Source organism: Alternaria viburni, assembly GCF_023758015.1.
Source record: "Alternaria viburni strain BMP 2772 chromosome Unknown scaffold_2, whole genome shotgun sequence".
NCBI classification, from domain to species: domain Eukaryota; kingdom Fungi; phylum Ascomycota; class Dothideomycetes; order Pleosporales; family Pleosporaceae; genus Alternaria; species Alternaria viburni.
In genome coordinates, this window is record NW_026055771.1 from 1,057,168 (window position 1) to 1,075,929 (window position 18,762).

General features: G+C 53.0%; 5 protein-coding genes across 5 annotated transcripts; 3 read left to right on the top strand and 2 right to left on the bottom strand.

Annotated features, from left to right (window-relative positions):
* Nucleotides 1-16: 16 nt before the first annotated feature.
* On the top strand, nt 17-960 carry J4E79_001300 (uncharacterized protein; the record flags this gene model as incomplete). The annotated part of the gene is made up of 3 exons (XM_049350210.1): nt 17-51; nt 112-788; nt 935-960. The coding sequence occupies 3 exons, from the start codon at nt 17-19 to the stop codon at nt 958-960; spliced, it is 738 nt and encodes a 245-aa protein (XP_049215369.1).
* A 672-nt stretch (nt 961-1,632) lies between these two features.
* J4E79_001301 (uncharacterized protein) lies at nt 1,633-7,649 on the bottom strand (the record flags this gene model as incomplete). The annotated part of the gene is made up of 6 exons (XM_049350211.1): nt 1,633-1,689; nt 1,739-3,499; nt 3,552-4,114; nt 4,169-4,241; nt 4,532-6,996; nt 7,046-7,649. The coding sequence occupies 6 exons, from the start codon at nt 7,647-7,649 to the stop codon at nt 1,633-1,635; spliced, it is 5,523 nt and encodes a 1,840-aa protein (XP_049215370.1).
* Nucleotides 7,650-9,099: 1,450 nt separating this feature from the next.
* J4E79_001302 (uncharacterized protein) lies at nt 9,100-12,496 on the top strand (the record flags this gene model as incomplete). Its single annotated transcript, XM_049350212.1, has 2 exons — nt 9,100-9,322; nt 9,372-12,496. The coding sequence occupies 2 exons, from the start codon at nt 9,100-9,102 to the stop codon at nt 12,494-12,496; spliced, it is 3,348 nt and encodes a 1,115-aa protein (XP_049215371.1).
* A 4,569-nt stretch (nt 12,497-17,065) lies between these two features.
* On the top strand, nt 17,066-17,730 carry J4E79_001303 (uncharacterized protein; the record flags this gene model as incomplete). The annotated part of the gene is made up of 2 exons (XM_049350213.1): nt 17,066-17,099; nt 17,180-17,730. The coding sequence occupies 2 exons, from the start codon at nt 17,066-17,068 to the stop codon at nt 17,728-17,730; spliced, it is 585 nt and encodes a 194-aa protein (XP_049215372.1).
* Nucleotides 17,731-18,310: 580 nt separating this feature from the next.
* Nucleotides 18,311-18,678, bottom strand: J4E79_001304 (uncharacterized protein; the record flags this gene model as incomplete). Its single annotated transcript, XM_049350214.1, has 2 exons — nt 18,311-18,370; nt 18,445-18,678. The coding sequence occupies 2 exons, from the start codon at nt 18,676-18,678 to the stop codon at nt 18,311-18,313; spliced, it is 294 nt and encodes a 97-aa protein (XP_049215373.1).
* Between the last annotated feature and the right edge of the window lie 84 nt (nt 18,679-18,762).

Below are 18,762 nucleotides of genomic sequence, written 5' to 3' on the forward strand. Positions count from 1 at the left end.
TCCGCCAGCCGTCAACATGGCGTCTTCGTCTTCTTCTACGCCGCTGCTCTAGTACGACATACCTACTGCACAATACATGTTGTGTGAACAACGTGACTAACAACACTACAGCGCATGCATAGCCCACAACACCACCGTCCTCACCGAACACACCGCCTCGGCCTCATCAAACGCCTCTTCGCTCGTCTCCCTCGTCCTCCCACGCATCGCCCATGACAAATCCGCCCATAAGACTATCGATCAATCCAAGTTCTTCATTCACTGCCTCGTCAAATCGCCATCGGACTTCCCCAACAACCAGTCGACAGCTGGCGGCCTTACCTTCCTCGTCATTGCTGAGCGCGACCTCGGCCAGCGCATACCCTTTGGCTTCCTGACCAACCTCGAGAAGAAGTTCTTTGCTGAATTTGAGCCTGGTAGCACGAATTTCCACGACTTGCCGCCGTACGGATGCGCGAGTTTCAATGGCGCGTTGAAGAGGATGATGGTCGAGCAGGGTGGTACGCAGGCCGGTCAGCAGGATGCGCTCAGAACTGCTCAGCGCGAGATTGAAGGCGTCAGAGAAATCATGACGGAGAACATTGAACGCGTGCTGGAGAGAGGCGAGCACATGAGTGTGTTGGTTGACAAGACGGGCAGATTGGGCGAGAATGCGCGCGACTTTAGGGTCCGGTCGAGGACGCTTAAGAGGCGCATGTGGTGGAAGAACGTCAAGTTGATGGTGCTCCTGACGCTCGTCGTTATCTTTTTGATCTATCTCTTTGTTGGCTTCGGCTGTGGTCTTCCTGGTAAGTTCACTGTGGACCCTGGTGGACATCTCACGAGGTTGCTTGCTATCAGTGTGCATCCGCCTGCCTTGTGTAGACGGTGACACCCTGAAACTAAGCACCTTGGTAGCGCGCGGTTTCTCGAACGAAACGCTAACGAACAACAGGTTGGGGTCGATGCCTCGGTCACTAGAGTCATGCCGACAAAGGCACGATACGACGGTTTCCAGATATGCGACAGGACCACCACGAAGAGCATACGACGAGTTCAGAAGTTTTGATGCGATTACGCAAAGCCTGACGACTTTGCGCGTGGGGAATTTGTTTATTGTATACACCAAGGGCGAGGCGTCTGGCGTCTTCCCTATTGCCAGTAGTAATTACTACCCATATTCCCGTTCCATTCCATGCTGTACCCAAATTCCATCGACTCCGTACCATGCAGATCCTTTTCCATAATGCCCTTAGTTAGCTTTCCGATGATGCACCCCGATACCGATCCAAGTTCCCAACCTCGATGAGGGACCCACCCAACGCCAGAAGAGATCGAAGTAAAAATGAAATAAAGTCCCCCCTCTTAACCCATAGCAGAAGAATAACACCGAGACATGCTGCAGAAAAAATGAAATAGCTTCCCCCCATACTGATGTTGAAATTTTTACATCATACATGTGCCCTTTACCCATATCCGGAACTCCTGTGTAAATGCTTGAGTATCTATCTACAAGATCTGTCGATGATGCTCGTCTATAAGATGGTATAAACCCGAAAGGAAAGTAGGATGAAGCAGAACTTTTTGTTGCTTTGTTCGTTTCCGTGAAAACCGTCAAACGCCTGCCATGAAGTCGTGCGCTGCATGGTCTCACTAAGGAGCCATGACCATGGCGAGAAGCGCCATACGCGTGTACAGGCCATATCTCATCTACAAGCATGTTAGTGGGAATGTTACACTGTAGCGCGGTGAGACTCACCTGTCTGAAGTAGGCCGCCCTAGGGTCAAAGTCCACCTCCTCGTTAATCTCGTTGTTCCTGGGCAGCGGGTGCATGACAATCATGTTCGCCTTAGCTCCCTTGAGCAGCTTGTTGTCAATGACGAACGCATCCTTCACGGCCTCGTAGGTGGCGACATCCGGGAAGCGCTCCTTCTGCACGCGAGTGCAGTACATGACGTCCGATGAAGCGACGATGTCGTCTGTCAGCTCAGTAGTGACCTTGTTCAGCTGACCACGGGCCTTGAGGGCATCGGTGACTCCCGAAGGCATTGGCAGGGACGCAGGCGAAACAAGGTTGATGGTGACATCGTAGTGGGAGAGGAGTTCACAAAGGGAGTGAACTGTGCGGCCGTACTTGAGGTCACCGACGAAGGTGATGTTCAGGCCGTTCACCGTACCAAGTTCCTCTCGGATAGTGAAGATGTCGAGAAGAGCCTGAGTCGGGTGCTCGCGGCTGCCGTTACCAGCGTTGATGATTGGCACATCTGAGAACTTGGTAGCGATGTTGATCGACTCCTCAGATGGGTGACGCAGAACAATGGCATCGCCGTAGCAGCCTAGAGTGCGGATCGTGTCGGCGATGGACTCGCCCTTCTGAGTAGACGACACCAACTCGTTAATGACAACCACCTCACCACCGAGACGCTTCATGGCAGCATCGAAAGAAGCAGAGGTTCTAGTCGATGGCTCGCAGAACAGGGTGCAAAGGACACGACCCTTGAGGATGTCAAGGCAGCCCTGACGCTGAGTACCCAGACGCATCTCCTGAGCGATAGTGAACAGCAGATGAAGGTCTGCACGCGAGAACTGCTTGACAGAGGTGATGTGCTCCCTCTTGAAGGGCGATCTTGCCAGAAGCTGCTGAAGAGACAGCGAGCCGCTGAGCTTGGACATGGGCCCAGACGACGAGTCGTGCGCTCCAGGGGCTGCGGCAAACTCCTGGAAGTCCACCTTGCTGATCTCCATGTCGTAGTGACGAGCAATAGCCTCAATCAACAACTTCGCGTTCTTGACGTTCGTGACCAGAGGAGTCTGGTAGTCCACAGCCATACGACGGGTTTGGTATCCTCTGCTCATGTAGTTGGCGGGTCGACGGAAGCGGTTGCTTGATGGCAGGTTGATGTACAAGTCGATAAGGTTGTTGGACAAATGCTGAGTGAGCGAGTACTCCTGCTTCTGCTCGTCGTGTTCACCACTGGACAACACCTCCAAGAACTTGACTGGAATGCCGTGCTCTTGGATGTAGTCGGCAGTTCCGGCAGTAGCGAAGAGGTTGTAGCCCATCTTGTGCAGACGCTCAATCGAAGGCAACATCTCCAGCTTGTCCTTGAACGAACCAATGGACAGCAGGATGTTCTTCTTCGGCAGCCTGAAGCCGGTGGCGATGAGGCCCTTGATGTAGGCCTCGTACTTGGTGCGACCGAAGCAAGCAACTTCACCAGTAGAAGCCATCTCCACACCGAGGACAGGGTCGGCTCCAGAGAGACGAGAGAAGGAGAACTGAGGAACCTTGACACCAACGTAATCCGCGGGAATGTTGGTGGGAGGGTACTCTGTAACATGCAAACCTGACATGGCCTTGGTAGCCATCTCGATCAGGTCGACACCCATGACCTTGGAGACGAATGGGAAAGATCGGGACGCGCGGACATTGCACTCAATGACCTTGATCTCGTTGTCCTTGGCAATGAACTGGATGTTGTAGGGTCCCGTGATATTTAAAGCCTGACCAATCTTGCGCTAGAAGCCTGTTAGTAGATGTCTATTATACGGTTTGATATTGGAAACTTACAGTAGCATCTTCGATCTGGCGTATGGTCTCTGGGTCCAAGTCTTGCGGTGGCAGGATCAGCGTAGCGTCACCAGAGTGGACACCAGCATTCTCGACGTGCTCAGAGATGAAGTGGCCAATCATGGTTCCGTTGCGGGCGACGGCATCCATCTCAATCTCCTTCGCATTCTCAATGTACTTGGTGATAACGACGGGATGCTCCTTGGATACATCGGCGGCTTGGTTGAGATAGTTGGCCAGATCGTGCTTGGAGTAGACAGTGTTCATGGCAGCTCCAGAGAGGACGTATGAGGGACGAACCAAGACAGGGTAGGATACACGGTCGCAGAACTCCATCGCCTCGTCGATGCTGGTAAGCTCCTTCCAGGCGGGCTGATCGACGTTGATGCGATCCAACATACGAGAGAACTTGTATCGGTTCTCCGCGTTGTCGATCATCTCTGGAGAGGTACCAAGGATCTTGACGTTCATGCGGTGCAGGGGTAGAGCGATGTTGTTGGAGGTTTGGCCTCCCATAGAGACAATAACGCCGCTGGAGTTCTCCATGGTGTAGATGTCCATGACTGGGTACGAAGTCAATATTCGTCTCACATACACTTCATATAATCAAAACTTACCTGTTTCGACGCTAATGTTCTCGAAATAGAGGCGGTCTGCTTCATCGTAATCAGTCGACACGGTCTCTGGGTTCTATCGACTTGTTATTATTTGAACCTAGCCTGGCGATGTACGATAATGTTTGGGAAAATAAGGAAATTGTTTGGCGGTAGCCAGGAGGTGTTCAGTGACGGAGAGAGAAGTTCGAGATCTCTCGTCATAGCCTGGAGGTATTCGCAGATCTAAGTGGTTTGCGATCGAACCACGAAAATGTTGCGAAGGAACCAGGCTACCTTGTCGTATGTCCGGTACAGCTGTTTGAGCGGACAAAGATGCGGGGTAACATGGCAAATGAAAGCGTAATAGCAAAGGTCAGTACTTACGTAGTTCAACATGACGGTCTTGAAGCCCTGTTCTCTGAGAGTGCGGATAGCGCGAACAGAGCACCAGTCGAACTCGACCGAAGATCCGATACGGTACACACCAGAACCGAGCACCATGACACCCTTGTCGTTGAAGCTAATGTCATGCTCCTTGGCGTTGTACGTCAGGTAGAGGTAGTTGGTCACGGCGGGGAACTCAGCGGCGACTGTATCGATCTGCTTGACGACGGGGAAGATACCAGCATCAACACGCACGCGACGCACGGCAAGCTCGTTGGAAGCCCAGAACTTGGCAAGTTGGCGATCGGAGAAACCCAACTGCTTGGCCTTCTTCAGCAGTGGCATGGTGATGCTGACGGTGTTGTAGCTCGCCATTGACTTCTCAAAGTCACTGAGGGACTTGAGGCGGCTGAGGAACCACTTGTCAATCTGGGTCATTTCCCAAATCTTGTCAACACTGTAGCCGGCCTTCATGGCGTTGGCGATAGCGAACAGACGCTGGTCTGAAGGTGTTTGCAGTTCTTGGTCGATCTCCATCAGAGCTGGGGTCTCGTTGAAACCAAGGTTGCTGGGGTCGATCTCGCGAATGGCCTTCTGGATGGCTTCTTCGAAGGTACGACCAATACTCATGACCTCACCAACACTCTTCATGGATGAACCAAGGAGGGTGGACACACGAGTGAACTTCTTCAAGTCCCAACGAGGAATCTTCACAACGACGTAGTCGAGCGATGGCTCGAAGCAAGCGCAAGTGGACCGTGTGACTGAGTTGGAGATCTCGTTGAGAGGGATGTTCAAACCGAGCTTGGCGGCGACGAAGGCAAGGGGGTATCCGGTCGCCTTGGAAGCAAGAGCGGAAGAACGCGACAGACGAGCGTTCACCTCGATGATGCAGTACTCCTTCGAGAATGGGTTCAGTGCGTACTGAATGTTACATTCACCGACAACACCGAGATGGCGGATGACGTTCACAGCGGTTGTTCGGAGCATGTTGTAGTCAGTGTCGGACAGGGTCTGCGAAGGCGCAACGACGATGGAATCTCCGGTGTGGATACCAAGAGGATCGAAGTTCTCCATGTTACAGACTGTGATGCAGTTGTCTCTGCAGTCTCGGACAACTTCGTATTCGATCTCCTTCCAGCCCTTCATACTGCGCTCGATGAGGATCTGGGGGCTGGCAGCAAAAGCCTTGTTGCAGAGGTCGAGAAGCTCTGGTTCATTGTTGGCGAAACCACTTCCGAGCCCACCAAGAGCGTAGGCAGCTCGGACAATGACAGGGAAGCCAATGTCCTTGACAACGCGCATAGCCTCCTCCACGTTGTTGGCAGATGCAGACTTGGCGCACTTCTCGCCAATCGACTCCATGCTGCGAGCAAAGAGCTCTCGGTCCTCTGTGGTGATGATAGTGTCAATGGGAGTACCGAGAACTTTGACGCCAAGGCCTTCGAATTCATCCTTGAGTTGGATACCAACCTGGAGGGCGGTCTGACCACCGAAGGTCACGTAGATACCGTCAGGTCGCTCCTTCTGGATGATCTTGCGGACGAAGTCTGCGTTGACGGGCAGGAAGTAAACCTTATCGGCAAGGCCCTTGGAAGTTTGGATGGTAGCGATGTTGGGGTTAATCAGGATGGTGTAGATTCCCTCTTCCTTCAAAGCCTTGATCGCCTGACTGCCAGAGTAATCAAACTCTCCAGCCTGGCCAATGCTCAAACCTCCACTGCCGAGAACGAGGACCTTCTTGACGTCAACCCTGGGTGTGAGCTTCTTGTTCTCCTCGAAGGTGCCACCGGGGAATTCAACAGGCTTTGACAAGACTTCAGATGATGCCATGGCCTTCTGGATAGTGCTGATGAAGACATCGAAGAGGTACTCAGTGTCGCGGGGACCGGGGGTGTGCTCAGGGTGGAATTGCACACTGAAGTAGGGCCTGCGCTCGTGTCGGATGCCTTCGTTGCTACCATCGTTGGCGTTGACGAAGAGTTCCTCCCAGCCGTTGGGCAGTGTCTTGGAGTCTACGGCGTAACCGTGATTTTGCGATGTGATGTGGCACTTGCCAGTAAGCAAGCTGGTGCAGGGGATGTTGGCACCGCGGTTACCGAACTTCATCTTGACTGTGTCGGCGCCAGCAGCTCGTGCGAGCAATTGGTGACCAAGACAGATACCGAAGATGGGTGTGCGGGCTTCGTCCATGGCAGTCTTGATGTGCTTGACGGTGGACTCCATCATGGCTGGGTCACCGGGACCGTTGGAGATGAAAAGACCATCGTAGTCCTTGCCAGCAAGCTGAGGGAAGTCGTAGTCCCAGGGCACTTGCAGAACTTCGACTCCTCTCCGCACCAAACACCTGAGCTGGTTGTATTTGAGACCGACGTCAACGGTGACGACACGTACGGGGCGGCCGGAGGGATGCTTGAGGGCAGTGGCAGGGTCGGGCTTGTAGAGCTTGGGTTCCTTGATGGAGACTGTGCATGTGTTAGCGCGAATCTCTACGCAAGTTTGCTTGTTGTTTACCTTCAGCGACCAAGTTCTTCTGGTTGGGGTCGAGCCATTCGATTTGCTCGAAGCTGCTCCTCCAGTCCACCTCATCGTCAGCGAGAGTTTGAGTGTTCACAGCGCCGTTGGTGAGGGTGGTGGAGGAGGGAGATGGTCCAGTCCTCTGCATGAGGCGTCCCAACATGCTTCCCTCCTCTCGGATGCGCTTGGTCAGCGCTCGCGTGTCGACGCCGGTGATGGCGGGCACGCCCTGCTCCTTGAGCCATGCACCCAGCGAAGAGGTGGCTAAGTGATGCGAGTATTCCTCGCCGGCGTATGTAGCGACTACCAAACCCGCAATGTGAATCTCGTTAGACTCGAAGTGGGCTGGAATGCCCTCGAGAAGGCTGTCCATCTCTTCTCGCGAGGGCACACCATAGTTGCCTACTAGAGGGAATGTGATGACCAAAATCTGGCCGCGGTAGGAGGGATCGGTGATGGACTCGGGGTAGCCCACCATGCCCGTCTGGAAGACAAGCTCTCCGGAAATGCTCTTGTCAGCACCGAAGCTGTTTCCGAAGCAGACATAGCCATCTTGAAGCTCGAGAGCCAAGTCGTGGCTTTGGTCGGGCTGTGGAGCCATAATTGAGGGTATAAGTGACAGCTCTAGGGCTATGGTACCCTTGAGAAGCGAGACTGCCAGGCAATTGTAGAGAAGAGAAGAAGTGAAGCCTCAGAAAAAAAAAGTTCGGAGTCTCACAGCAACGAAAAAACGTGAGTAGCCTAGCTGCCGCTGCATGGCGGGGTTGATTGGTCTGCCCCCCACCTTAGCGAATGACGAGTTAGTCGGCCTTTCTGTGGCTCGCCGAGCATTTTGATCAAAACTCTGGTAGTGAAGAAAATATTTTACGTTGATCTCTATCGGAGGTTGGTCTCTTCATCGTGCTGCTCACAAGTGCTGAAGACGCCGTCGTAACGAATTTCTACCCTTGCCATGGATGGCTTTGCAACAGAGTAAGCAAACCCCAAGGCTCGAACGGGCGAATGTCACATGCATTTGCGTCGAGATCAGCGCGCATGCAAGTCTTCAACAAAGAGTTCGTGGGCGAGGACGCGCATGGCGGTGTGAAGACGAAGTGCATGTTTCGCCAAAGCTGCCAATCGTGCGTAGCGGGAACATCTTTAACGAGGTGGAGCGGTAAATGATCTGCACAGATCCAACGGCTCGCTCATGCGAGATGCCGTCACCGTCTGTCGTGCCTGTACGCGCAAAGGCATCTGTGAGGATGCGTGCTGCTATCGCAGACTCTGGTGATGGTGTTTTCCAGTCCGACAGCGGCTAGATGACAAATACGATCTAGCAATTATCGAAAAGACATGCAGGGCCACAAGCCTCGCCCTAGACGCGAGCGGCAGGGTAGCTGTCAGGGTATTTATCGATCGAGATTGTCTAGATGCCTTTAGATCGCGGGATTCTTGACCGCATCAGACCGCGTCGTGGGGGGCTATGAGCGATGCATCCTGGATCAGATGAGATGAGGGCGTGATGGTGGGTGTCTTCATCAGCTCGTCTCTGGTGTGGTGACAAAGGGCGAGGGCAGACTACCTGCATCAGGCATGTGGAGGAGGATCTGAGGTATTATATGTAGGCAGTCTGCACCCCAGAGTGCTAGCATACCCACTTCAGGGCAATCGTCGCGATGACGACTTTTAAAAGTCTCACATGGCATTCTAGACATGCTTTTGGCGGCGCCCCGCGTTGCAGGGCCTGTCGGCATGTGGTCGACGGGCGCGTCTATTGGCTACAGACGCGTCTGGGAGAGGGACGACGCGCGATAAGGATCGAGCCTTTCCCTTCTGCATCTTCTGTCGACGGCGACGAGGGCGCATGACGGGCTAGAGTTCGCAGGCGGTGAGGTCGGCGTGGCACGAAAGTAGGCAAGAGCCCTTTTCACGATCCTCCTGCTTGTGCTTCATTTCCCGTCGGTGATGAAACCTCGCACTCCCCACCCGACTCGCACCCCGTCCCTCTCCCCTACCTACGCCGACGCTGACGAGGAATCCCGTTTCCTTTAGAGGCTCGAGGTAGTGACATGTTCGCCTCATTCTTCCGCCAAAAGTCACGCCGGCCCTCTGAGACGACGCCTCTGCTTGCGGCCATCCAACGCTACCGCCGCCGCCAGAATGGACAGGACTCGGAAGACGACGAGGACGAGCAGGATGCCCTAGCGCAGTACGAAGGCGAGGATGACGACGAAGACGAAGACCGCCAGCGGGATGGACCCTTGCTGCCCGTCTTTTCTTCTGAGGTTTTGGGTAGGCGCACAAATATGCTTGCTTCTGCATCGCACTGACAAGATCCCAGATCGCATACCCATCTACAACACCACGCATGCGATCCGCATAATCCTCGTCCAGCGATGCGAAACCACGCTGTCATGGGACCAGCTGCGCTCCCCGCAGGTGTCGCAGTTCCTCGTCAAGCCCATCCAGCAGCAGATTCGCTCCGACCAGTTCTCGCGCGGTCTCCTGTACTGCCTGCTCGCCAACTGCCTACAGTTCAAGAAGGAGGGAGAGGAGAACCCCGGCAATGTGGGCGTCAGCAAGACGCGGGCGCTCATATGCGAGCTGCTGGCTATGCGCCTGCTCAAGGAGTTCTCCACGCGCGAGCTCATCGATGCCCTCTCCTACGACTTCGACCCGCTCCAGGGCATGATGGTGCAGGGACGCGGCAACAACACCCCCGGCGGCGCAAACTGGTCGCGACAGGCCTACCGATCTGCGCGCATCTCCACCCTAGAGATCGCCATTCGCGCTCAGGCCAAGAAGTTCCTCGCCCATCCTCTGGTAGTACGCCAGCTCGAAGCCATCTGGGCCGGCACCATCGTCTTCCACTCCGCAGCCGACAATCTACACCGGAAGCCAGACTCTCCTCAACAACGCGGGTACAACACCCGCGATGATGCCTCCCCACGAACAGGCCCGTCCCGTCGCATGTCGCCCACCAAGCCCGCGCCTCCACTCCCCCCGCCCGCTGCGCTCCTCCGCCGTACAGTGACCCTCTACGATCCCCACGATGCCTCCCTCTTCAAGCTCTCCCGCCTTCGTGTTCCTCGCTACCGCAACCTGTTCTCGACGCTTTCCTTCGCCATCATGCTAGGTCTTTTCTTGGCGGTGCTGGCTGAGAAGTCAGAGGACATCACAGCCCTCGAGGTGCTCTTCTGGTTCTGGAGTGCTGGATACATGCTTGACGAAGTGGTCGGTTTCTCAGAGCAAGGCTTCGGTCTATACATTATGAGTGTGTGGAATGCCTTTGACTTGGGTATCCTCCTCATGTTCATGGCCTACTACGTCCTACGCCTTTACGGAATTCTCATGCCCGATGTCAGTCGCCATAGCGTTGCCGCCATGGCATACGATGTACTTGGATCTACCGCTGTCCTACTCTTTCCTCGACTCTTCTCGGCACTGGATCATTACCGATACTTTTCGCAGCTGCTCATCGCCTTTAAGATGATGGCCATGGACTTGGTTGCGATTCTCGTCCTCATTGTGATAAGCTGCAGTGGTTTCTTCGTCGCATTTAGCCTGGCCTTCAAGAGAGATCTTGGTGCGTCAGACGCCGCATACGCCATTTTCCAGCTGGTGATGGGTTTCACACCCGCCGCTTGGGATCTCTGGGGTGAGGTCAACTTCCTCGGCAAGACTATGCTTGCTCTGTTCCTCTTCATTTGTCACTTCCTTATCGTCACCATCCTGATCACGGTCTTGACAAACTCTTTCATGGCAGTCGTCAAGAATGCCGATGAAGAGCATCAGTTCTTATTTGCAGTCAACACCATTTCCATGGTCAAGTCGGATGCTCTCTTCTCCTACATCCCGCCTACCAACATCATTGGATGGCTATTGATCCCGCTCAAGTACACCATGTCCTTCAAGAAGTTCCTACGCATGAACCGGCTTGTCATCAAGCTGACCCACCTTCCTATTCTGTTCGTAATCTTCTTTTACGAGCGTGTTCTTTTGTCACATCTATCATACGGCCCAACTGATCTGGTTGAACAACGGGGTCGGGCTGAATCCAAAGCGCCTGTGCCTGCGTTCAGCATCCGAGGCCCTACTGAGCTGTTCAGTCCGCGCCTGCGCGAGCCATCTGTCACTACCTTCCAGAAGGACCAGGCACTCGAGGAGGTGTTCCGGCGACCTTTCCGCGACTCTAGCTTCCAACCGACTCCCCGCTACCCAACACCTAGGAGGAACTCGGGTAACGTCGTATCCGATTGGATGAGGAAAATGGGCGATGATGATGAGAACGAACCACCTCAGGACGACTCGCGGTCAGTTTTGGACCGACTTGAAGGGCCCAATAGGCCACATCTTCGGCGAACGAAGACCGCCGGCCAGCCAAGGCGCAGGCACCCACTCGCTACCAGGACGGTGGTTTCTGACCCTGATGACGCTGGGACTCCATTGACCCCAGCTATAGCAGAGGAAGAAGAACCAGATCTGAGTTTGGCTATGGTCATGGAGGAGGTGCCGCAGCAGACGGATGCTGATGGAGACGACGAGGATGACGACGCAAGTTCTGATCAGCAAGTTACTCCACGGATTGAGGCAAGCCAGAAAGACAGCAAGAGGCCTCAGACAGGATACCAATCTTCTGAAGACGAGTCCTTCCAAACGCCAATGACTGTCTTGCCCAAGTCGCAAAGCCGTACACCCGCCATCGTGGCGTCGCCCTCTGATTCCAGCTTCAAGTCGAAAACGCCTTTGTCGCCTAGCAAGAGGCGATTCAAACCGGGACATGCCCGTAACACTTCCACAAGCACGATCCTCTTCAGCCCTGTCAAGGAGAATATGAACGTTTCCCGCGCTCCATCCCCCGAAAAGCGACCAAGAACAGGCGTTCGCAGTGGAACAGCCACTGGCACGGCCACTCCCGGACGTCTCGACGGTTCGAGTGGCACAGGTGCCAAAACTCCAAAGCGTACTAGTGTCCCACCTCTTGCGGCTCCTTCTCGTCCTCGTGCCATTATGCCACCACGCGGGATATCGTCCAACCTGCTGTCTAGAAGCCACGGAGCACGCGAGCCTTCGTTCAACGCTATTGCCCTGGATTTGGCGTCAGACCTTGGAGACAACAACCTCAACCCCAACTTTGGTAACCTCAACGGACTACCTGCGTCGTTCACCACACAGTTCGAGATGGCTGCTAGAATGAAAGCACACGAGATGCAGAAGGGCAGCGACAACGACTCGGAGTCCAACCGCATGAGCAGAATCATGCTTGCGCGAATGACTACACTCGAGGAAGGCTTCCGCGACATGCTTCAGGAAGTCAAGGGACTCAAGCAAGGCGACAGTCAGATCGGCAGCCGCGGTACGCAATCGCCGCCGAATGAGCTGGCCGCCAAGAAAAAGGGCAAAGCGAAGAAGAAGATGAGTATCCGACGAAGTGACGAGGAGCCAAGAATGGGCTCCAGTCTATAAAGAAGTAATGATGCCGCATGTGGCGCACTGCATATCTCGGTGTTTTGATTATTATCTCGCATGGCTTGCGTTTGGTACTTTGGGTCTGGCATAACTGTTTCGACGATACCCCATGGGTATTTTTCATGTCTGATCAGCGGCGTTTCATCCGGTTCAGCAAGCATTGTCCGTGTCTTGCTTTTGTATCATTAGTTCTCGTTGCTCATCGTCACAGTCTGATTGTAATTTCTAGTTCAAATACAGTGGTATTGTGCAATACTATGGCTTGTATATCATGCGGTAGCTTCTCTCACATTATATGTAAGTCGCTCTCTCAGTGCACTCCAACGTCACAAGAACGGCCCTGCTCAGTTTCTTCCTCCCGCCTTTTCAAGGTGTCGCTGGATCTAAAAGGAGAAAGTGATGTCAGCGTGACTTCTTTACGCAACTTTGCGAGGAGGCTCACTTTGTGGTTCATGAATATGTGCCAGGCAGCCGTGATAGTGGAAATGATGATCATTGCAATAAGGGTGAGCAGCTCGAGAACTTCGCTCCGTGTCCACGGTGTCGAAGACATGGTCATGTAGGCTTGCGGGAGTCGTGAATGGAGTATGTATTATTATTCGTGATTGTACGGGCCGCTATTGTGGGAAGCGAGATGTCTGTTTACCAAAAGCAGAGGCCTACTAGTATATATGTAGTTGTTTCGCATCGTGACATGAGCTCGATTTAGTGACTATCTACCATATCGTTGACTACCCTAGATAACATATCGATGTGTAACGGTCTTGGAAGGCTGTGCTCTGGCTATACCTATTGCGAGTGTCGGAATGAGATGAGGGACATCGCGTAAATCCTTGCTAGACTACTTCGAGGCGTCGGAAGGAAGTTTGTGCTTGAATGCTGGAAGACATGCGGGTTCTGTCAACTGGTGATGATGACAGGTGAGGGAGAGCTAGTGCGGATGCGGATGTCGGAGTGAAAGCTAGGCTACTTTGAGCTGTCGGAGCCTCGAGCCAAGGAAACGACGTGTAGGTGGCTGAGAATGCTGCGCAATCGCCTTTTTTTTTCATGCGCTCTCTGGCAGGCACCCTAGTCCCGGTCTACTGTGGACAATATTGCTCGCTTTCTATTAACATGTTTCTATGTCCGCACTTCAGGTTGAGGTTCTGCTGCCCACCTGCACCGCGTCTCTTTCGCATACACATTCCCTAGCTAGCCTCGTTAGTCGTTCCATCGCACTTGCCTAGGCAGTCAGTCTCGTCGATATGTTTCGACCCACAAACGACATCCATATGGAAGATGGCGATCCAGCTACAAATGGCCAGTATTTTCCCGAGTTCGACGGACTACATGCAGTCACTGCATTCGATGGACACCTTATGACCGAGCTGCGTACAAACTCATCCGAGCAGTTGTCTGAGAGGCATCATGGCATGTTCCATCCATCAAGCGCAAACTTACTACTTCCTCTGGACCAGCCCTCAGCACCTGCACCATACACGCTAGAAAGCGACGTGCTCTTCACGTCAGACATGAGCCTGAATAACTATTCGACTTGGACGCATTGTGATACGGGTACCGAGTTCCAAAAGCCTGTAAGTCCAATGACACCTCAAATTACGGGAACTTGAACATACTCTGATGCTATAATTGTCCAGAGCTCTGGGGACATGACCACTGACAGCAGTTTCTACTCACAATTCACCACCTTCCCAGATTTCCCAAAGCCCCGAGACTGCCTTTATGAGAATATGAACTCCAATATTTCCCATGAGAGTACTCTCGTAGATATGCCTGGTTGCGACGGGTTTCCACTTGGTACAACATGTTCTACGCCCAAATCCAACTTCTATCCCGCTTTCAGCAATTACCAACCCAATGACCAGGTCTTCATGCGTCAGGAGACATGCAACAGCGACTTCGACTTGCGCATGGAACTTGCAGGTAGCGCCGACCAAAAATGGCCGAGACTACAAGACGACACTACTGGCTCGTGGCGTCAATCGATCAACTGTAACATGCTGCTTGATACTGGAACTCGTTCCTTCCCGCAACCATCAAGCCAACTACCCGAGCAGTTCACAGACTCTACGCCATCTTCACCCACCTGGTTGTCGGGCTGGCAAATCGCGAAATCTGCTCACGTGCAACAGCCATTGCATCAGGGGAGCAATCCATCTTTTGAACGCAAAAGGCAGATTTCTGACGATGCTCACCCGGACCCTGTGCTACGTGACCGGGAGCAGCGTGTGTCAAAACGAGCGCGAATACCACAATCCTCTGTCCACATTGTTTCATTTGGAAACAAAGAGAAGTTTCGCGTAACGAGGGAACCTCGTACGGGGTCACAGAAGGGGAACATGCAGGACCTTGCTCTTCTCGGTGGCTCTTGTTCTCGCTGTGAGCATACAAAGAAAAGGGTACGTTTGCTCATATCTCATAACATCACGAAGATAGCTACTGAATCATGACTAGTGCGAAAAACAAACACCTTGCGCAAGGTGTGTCAAGTTCTGGACCCGGGATTGGAATAAGTCGCTTTCTAAGACGAAGGGGGTTGGATCTGCGTCTGTTTCCAAGCTTTCTGGTATGATCACATACAGTAGCATGGTACAATAGCCCCACTGACTGTCCTGTAGTCGCTGCAAAACAGACCAAACATGTACTGGCTTACATATACAACAAGATGAACGCATTCTGCAGAACCACTCCCAACCTGCCAAAACTCCTTTCGGTCTTGAACATCCTGAAGCCAAATGAGAGAAGACTTCTGCTATCTGTCTTCGGAGATTTGCAACCAAAAGCGATAAAAGATCTCGGATGTTACTCCTACATTATCAGGATAATCCTCGCTACAGCGACATTTCCTGACGGCCTCTCCAAACGCATTTCTTTGAATGTACCTCTCGAGCAAGAGGATGTATTGAACACGCTAGATTGTTGCCAAGCGGTTCGCCAACCATATTTCGCAAAACACACAACCCACGTGTCCAGCATAGTCGGTCATGCTTTCGGACGAACTCCCGATATGGACCTGATAGGAAGCGGACCGCGGGATCTTGCGATGAATAATACTGCTAGTTCATTTAAGAACATCCAGCAGTCTTTCGAGCTCAGTCTTCTCGAAAGAGTTCGCCAGGGTGCTGCACAAAACCACCTCAATCTTCACCCATTATGCCCACACTTGTTCGAGCTTGCGGAGCTGATCAGGCATGCTGTGAAGGATATTTACAGTTACGACACATGCGTGGGTTCTTACGAAGTTTCCGTGATTTCCCGGCCCGTCATACCTGATGCTGCCATAGGCGTGGCGGTACCCTTCATTGTATCCAGGCTTGAGTCTGCAAGCGGCAGAGCGAAAACACTGCAAGCCGTAGGCTGGCTGATGTGCTCTCCTGTTGGTAATACGGACTCGGTGACTTCATTGATTGAAACGGGAAGTGGTGCTCTCGATGCCCGGTCAACGAACGACCATTGGCCCACCCGTCTGAATCTTGGCACGATGGTAAAGCTGGAGCTGGAAAGATTAGAAACACAGTTGAAGCTGGAGATGGATAAGCTGGAGAGGGAACATGGAACTTGTCGATGCGAATCATGTATGCCCTTGTAAAAGCATGTTGTTCTTCGGTATGCATCGTAGTTGGTACACTAGGACGATGCTGTCACCTTATACTCGCCTTGGCCCTCCTCTGCTTCTCTTCTTTGTTTCACCCGTCTCCAGATCTCTCTTCGTTGACCCCCGAATACCATTCATTCGTGCTGGGTGTTTATATTGTGATAACGGAAGATATAGGTTGCCAGCCCAGTATCTATTGTAGCTCGTGCGTGATGATGAGAGTGACCAGCACGTAGGTACCTCCTAGAAGTCTACATTGCCTTGGAGATTTTATTAGCTTAGTTCCTAATACTAATGTAGACGGCAGCGCACCTGTTGAACTTTTGTTTTCATTGTACACGGTGGTGGTGTGAAACTGTAGTAAGAGTCTGGAGCCCAAAGTCTAGGCTTTATCCCCTGAATATCACTCTGTTCCATTTCCAGGGTCCATCGGTCCAGAATGCAAGAACACGCACGTACGTGTTGCGCAAACCACCCTCACTCCCTGTAGACGAGTTCATAGCCACATCTATATTTGTTCGAACACCAGACGTTCTAGAATCTAGAGAGTGGGTCGCGCACCTAAATGAAGCAATCGATCTGACGCAGAAAGCATGTCGTGCGTTGTGACGCGCGCCCTTCCCCACAGGCACCCTACCTAGTATTCTGCGGGCAATCGGCGCAGGGGAAAGCTAGCCAGTTCCACGGTTCGTACGATGGAGCGATCCGTGGACTTCCATAATTAGTTTCCACGGCTCAGTTGAACCCTTACTCTTAAGTTCTCGTTTGCACCCTCAATTGCTTGACAGTTTGCTACTGCCATTTTACTAGAGTCAGAAGCGTTAAACGATTGATCGTCCCCGCATCCGACATCTTGCTCAAAGAAACCGGAACATTTACCCCGCAAATCATCGCAAGCCTCACACGACCCTCCCAAGGTTACAGCACACACGGCACACGGCACACGGCATACGCACTGCAGAAGAAATAATATGGCGCCAATGAACAAGACACCAAGCGAAGAAGGTACGCACCTCCCTCATCGAGCACTTTCGTGCACCAGACGTCCAATTGGAGAAGCTCCGACTAACATGCCGTCACCCCAGAAATCGCAAACACCCTCGGCAACCTGGAGCTCTCAGCCTCGCATCCGCAGAAAACCGCGCAGAAGCCCAAATCCAAGCCCGTCGCAGATAGCTGGGAAGCCGAACTCAGCGGGTCGGATACTGAGACTGAGGATGTAGACCTCGGCAAGTCTGCACAGAAGGGCTCACCACACGATTCTCTACAACCCTTATCGACCACAACTTCGCGCGATAACCCGCCAAACCCGCCGCCGCCTACACCTGCCAGTCCCACGCAATTCGAATACCCGGACAATGTTCCATACAACTTGAACTCCAGTTTGAGCGATAGTGGGAGTAGGAGCTCGAGCAGAGGAGGCCCAGATAAAAGGCCAGAGAAGACAACGTCGGTAGCTGGGAGGATGATTGCGGGTGCGTTGGGTGTTAGAGCGCCGAAGAGGACTGAGGAGGAAAGGGAGTATGACCGCGTCATGAGGGAGAAGGAGAGGAAGAGGCGGACCGAGGAAAAGGAAAGGGAGAAGAAGGAGGCGGAGGAGAGGGAAGCCAGGAAGAAGGCTGTTTGGGATGACTAGAGCCGTTGAACGCTCTTATGCTGAGACCATGTTCTGCATGTAGTTTTAGTATTGATGTACATATAGTCTACGAAGATGTGTAAATTAGATGTAAAAGGTTTACCTGATATTGACGAAACATGGAAATGGTAGCTAGTTATTTTCACAGCAGATGGGATTATTGAGCACTAATTTTACTCGATGTTGAACCGAACCTCTTCTTCGCTGGAGATTCCATGAGCACCAATCTTCATTTGCCGCACATTGCTGCTAGGTCCAAGACACGTGCATATAAGTCATGGAAAGTATGTAGTAAATTCAATCCCTCTCGCTTATGGCGCACCATCAGCTAATACGTGAAGACTCAAATCGCGCCGCAAGGGCGGTCTTGGTAAATCCGTGACGCCCGAACCCATAGTATCATATGTGAAAGCAAAACCCATGCCTCTTTTCCGCCATCGCCGCCGCTGAAAGCAATCGTGTCCTCGTAGGTCTTCGGCAGGTCGCACTCGTGGGTATACAAGGTGACGGCCTAGCCACTAGGTGTCGAGATTCAGTGCAGCTGTAAGGACTTCTGCACACTGTCGCGGAGGGTCGCCGGTCAGCAGCCACCAATCTGCTCCTGGTGGACTTCAAGGGTGTCGCCATCCTGCATGTCGAGCTGTGTCGCGTTAGCAATTTTCCCAGAAGCGCAGCCTTGCGCTGTATGTAGGCGACTGCAATTCTCTCACGTACCGTGTCTGGGTTGTCCGCGGCTGTTACGCGCTGGCCGTCGAACAGGAATCGCACGCTTGAGATGTTCTTTCCCTGACGGTCGCAGAAGGCGTTCATGAGCTTGCCAAGGGCAGTGGTGCGCTTGATCTTGAAGAAGACCTCGTTGTTGTTATCGGTGACCTTGATGTTGAGGTGCTCGCTCTGGCCACCGTCTTCAGGCTTCTGCTGCACGTTGGGCGAACCGTTGTCAGACATTTTGAGGCGTGGGAGGTGCGTGGGCGTCTAGGTGAGGTGTTGAGTCGCAGAGCGGTCGGGTAGGGCTGTTCGGCGAGGTCAGTT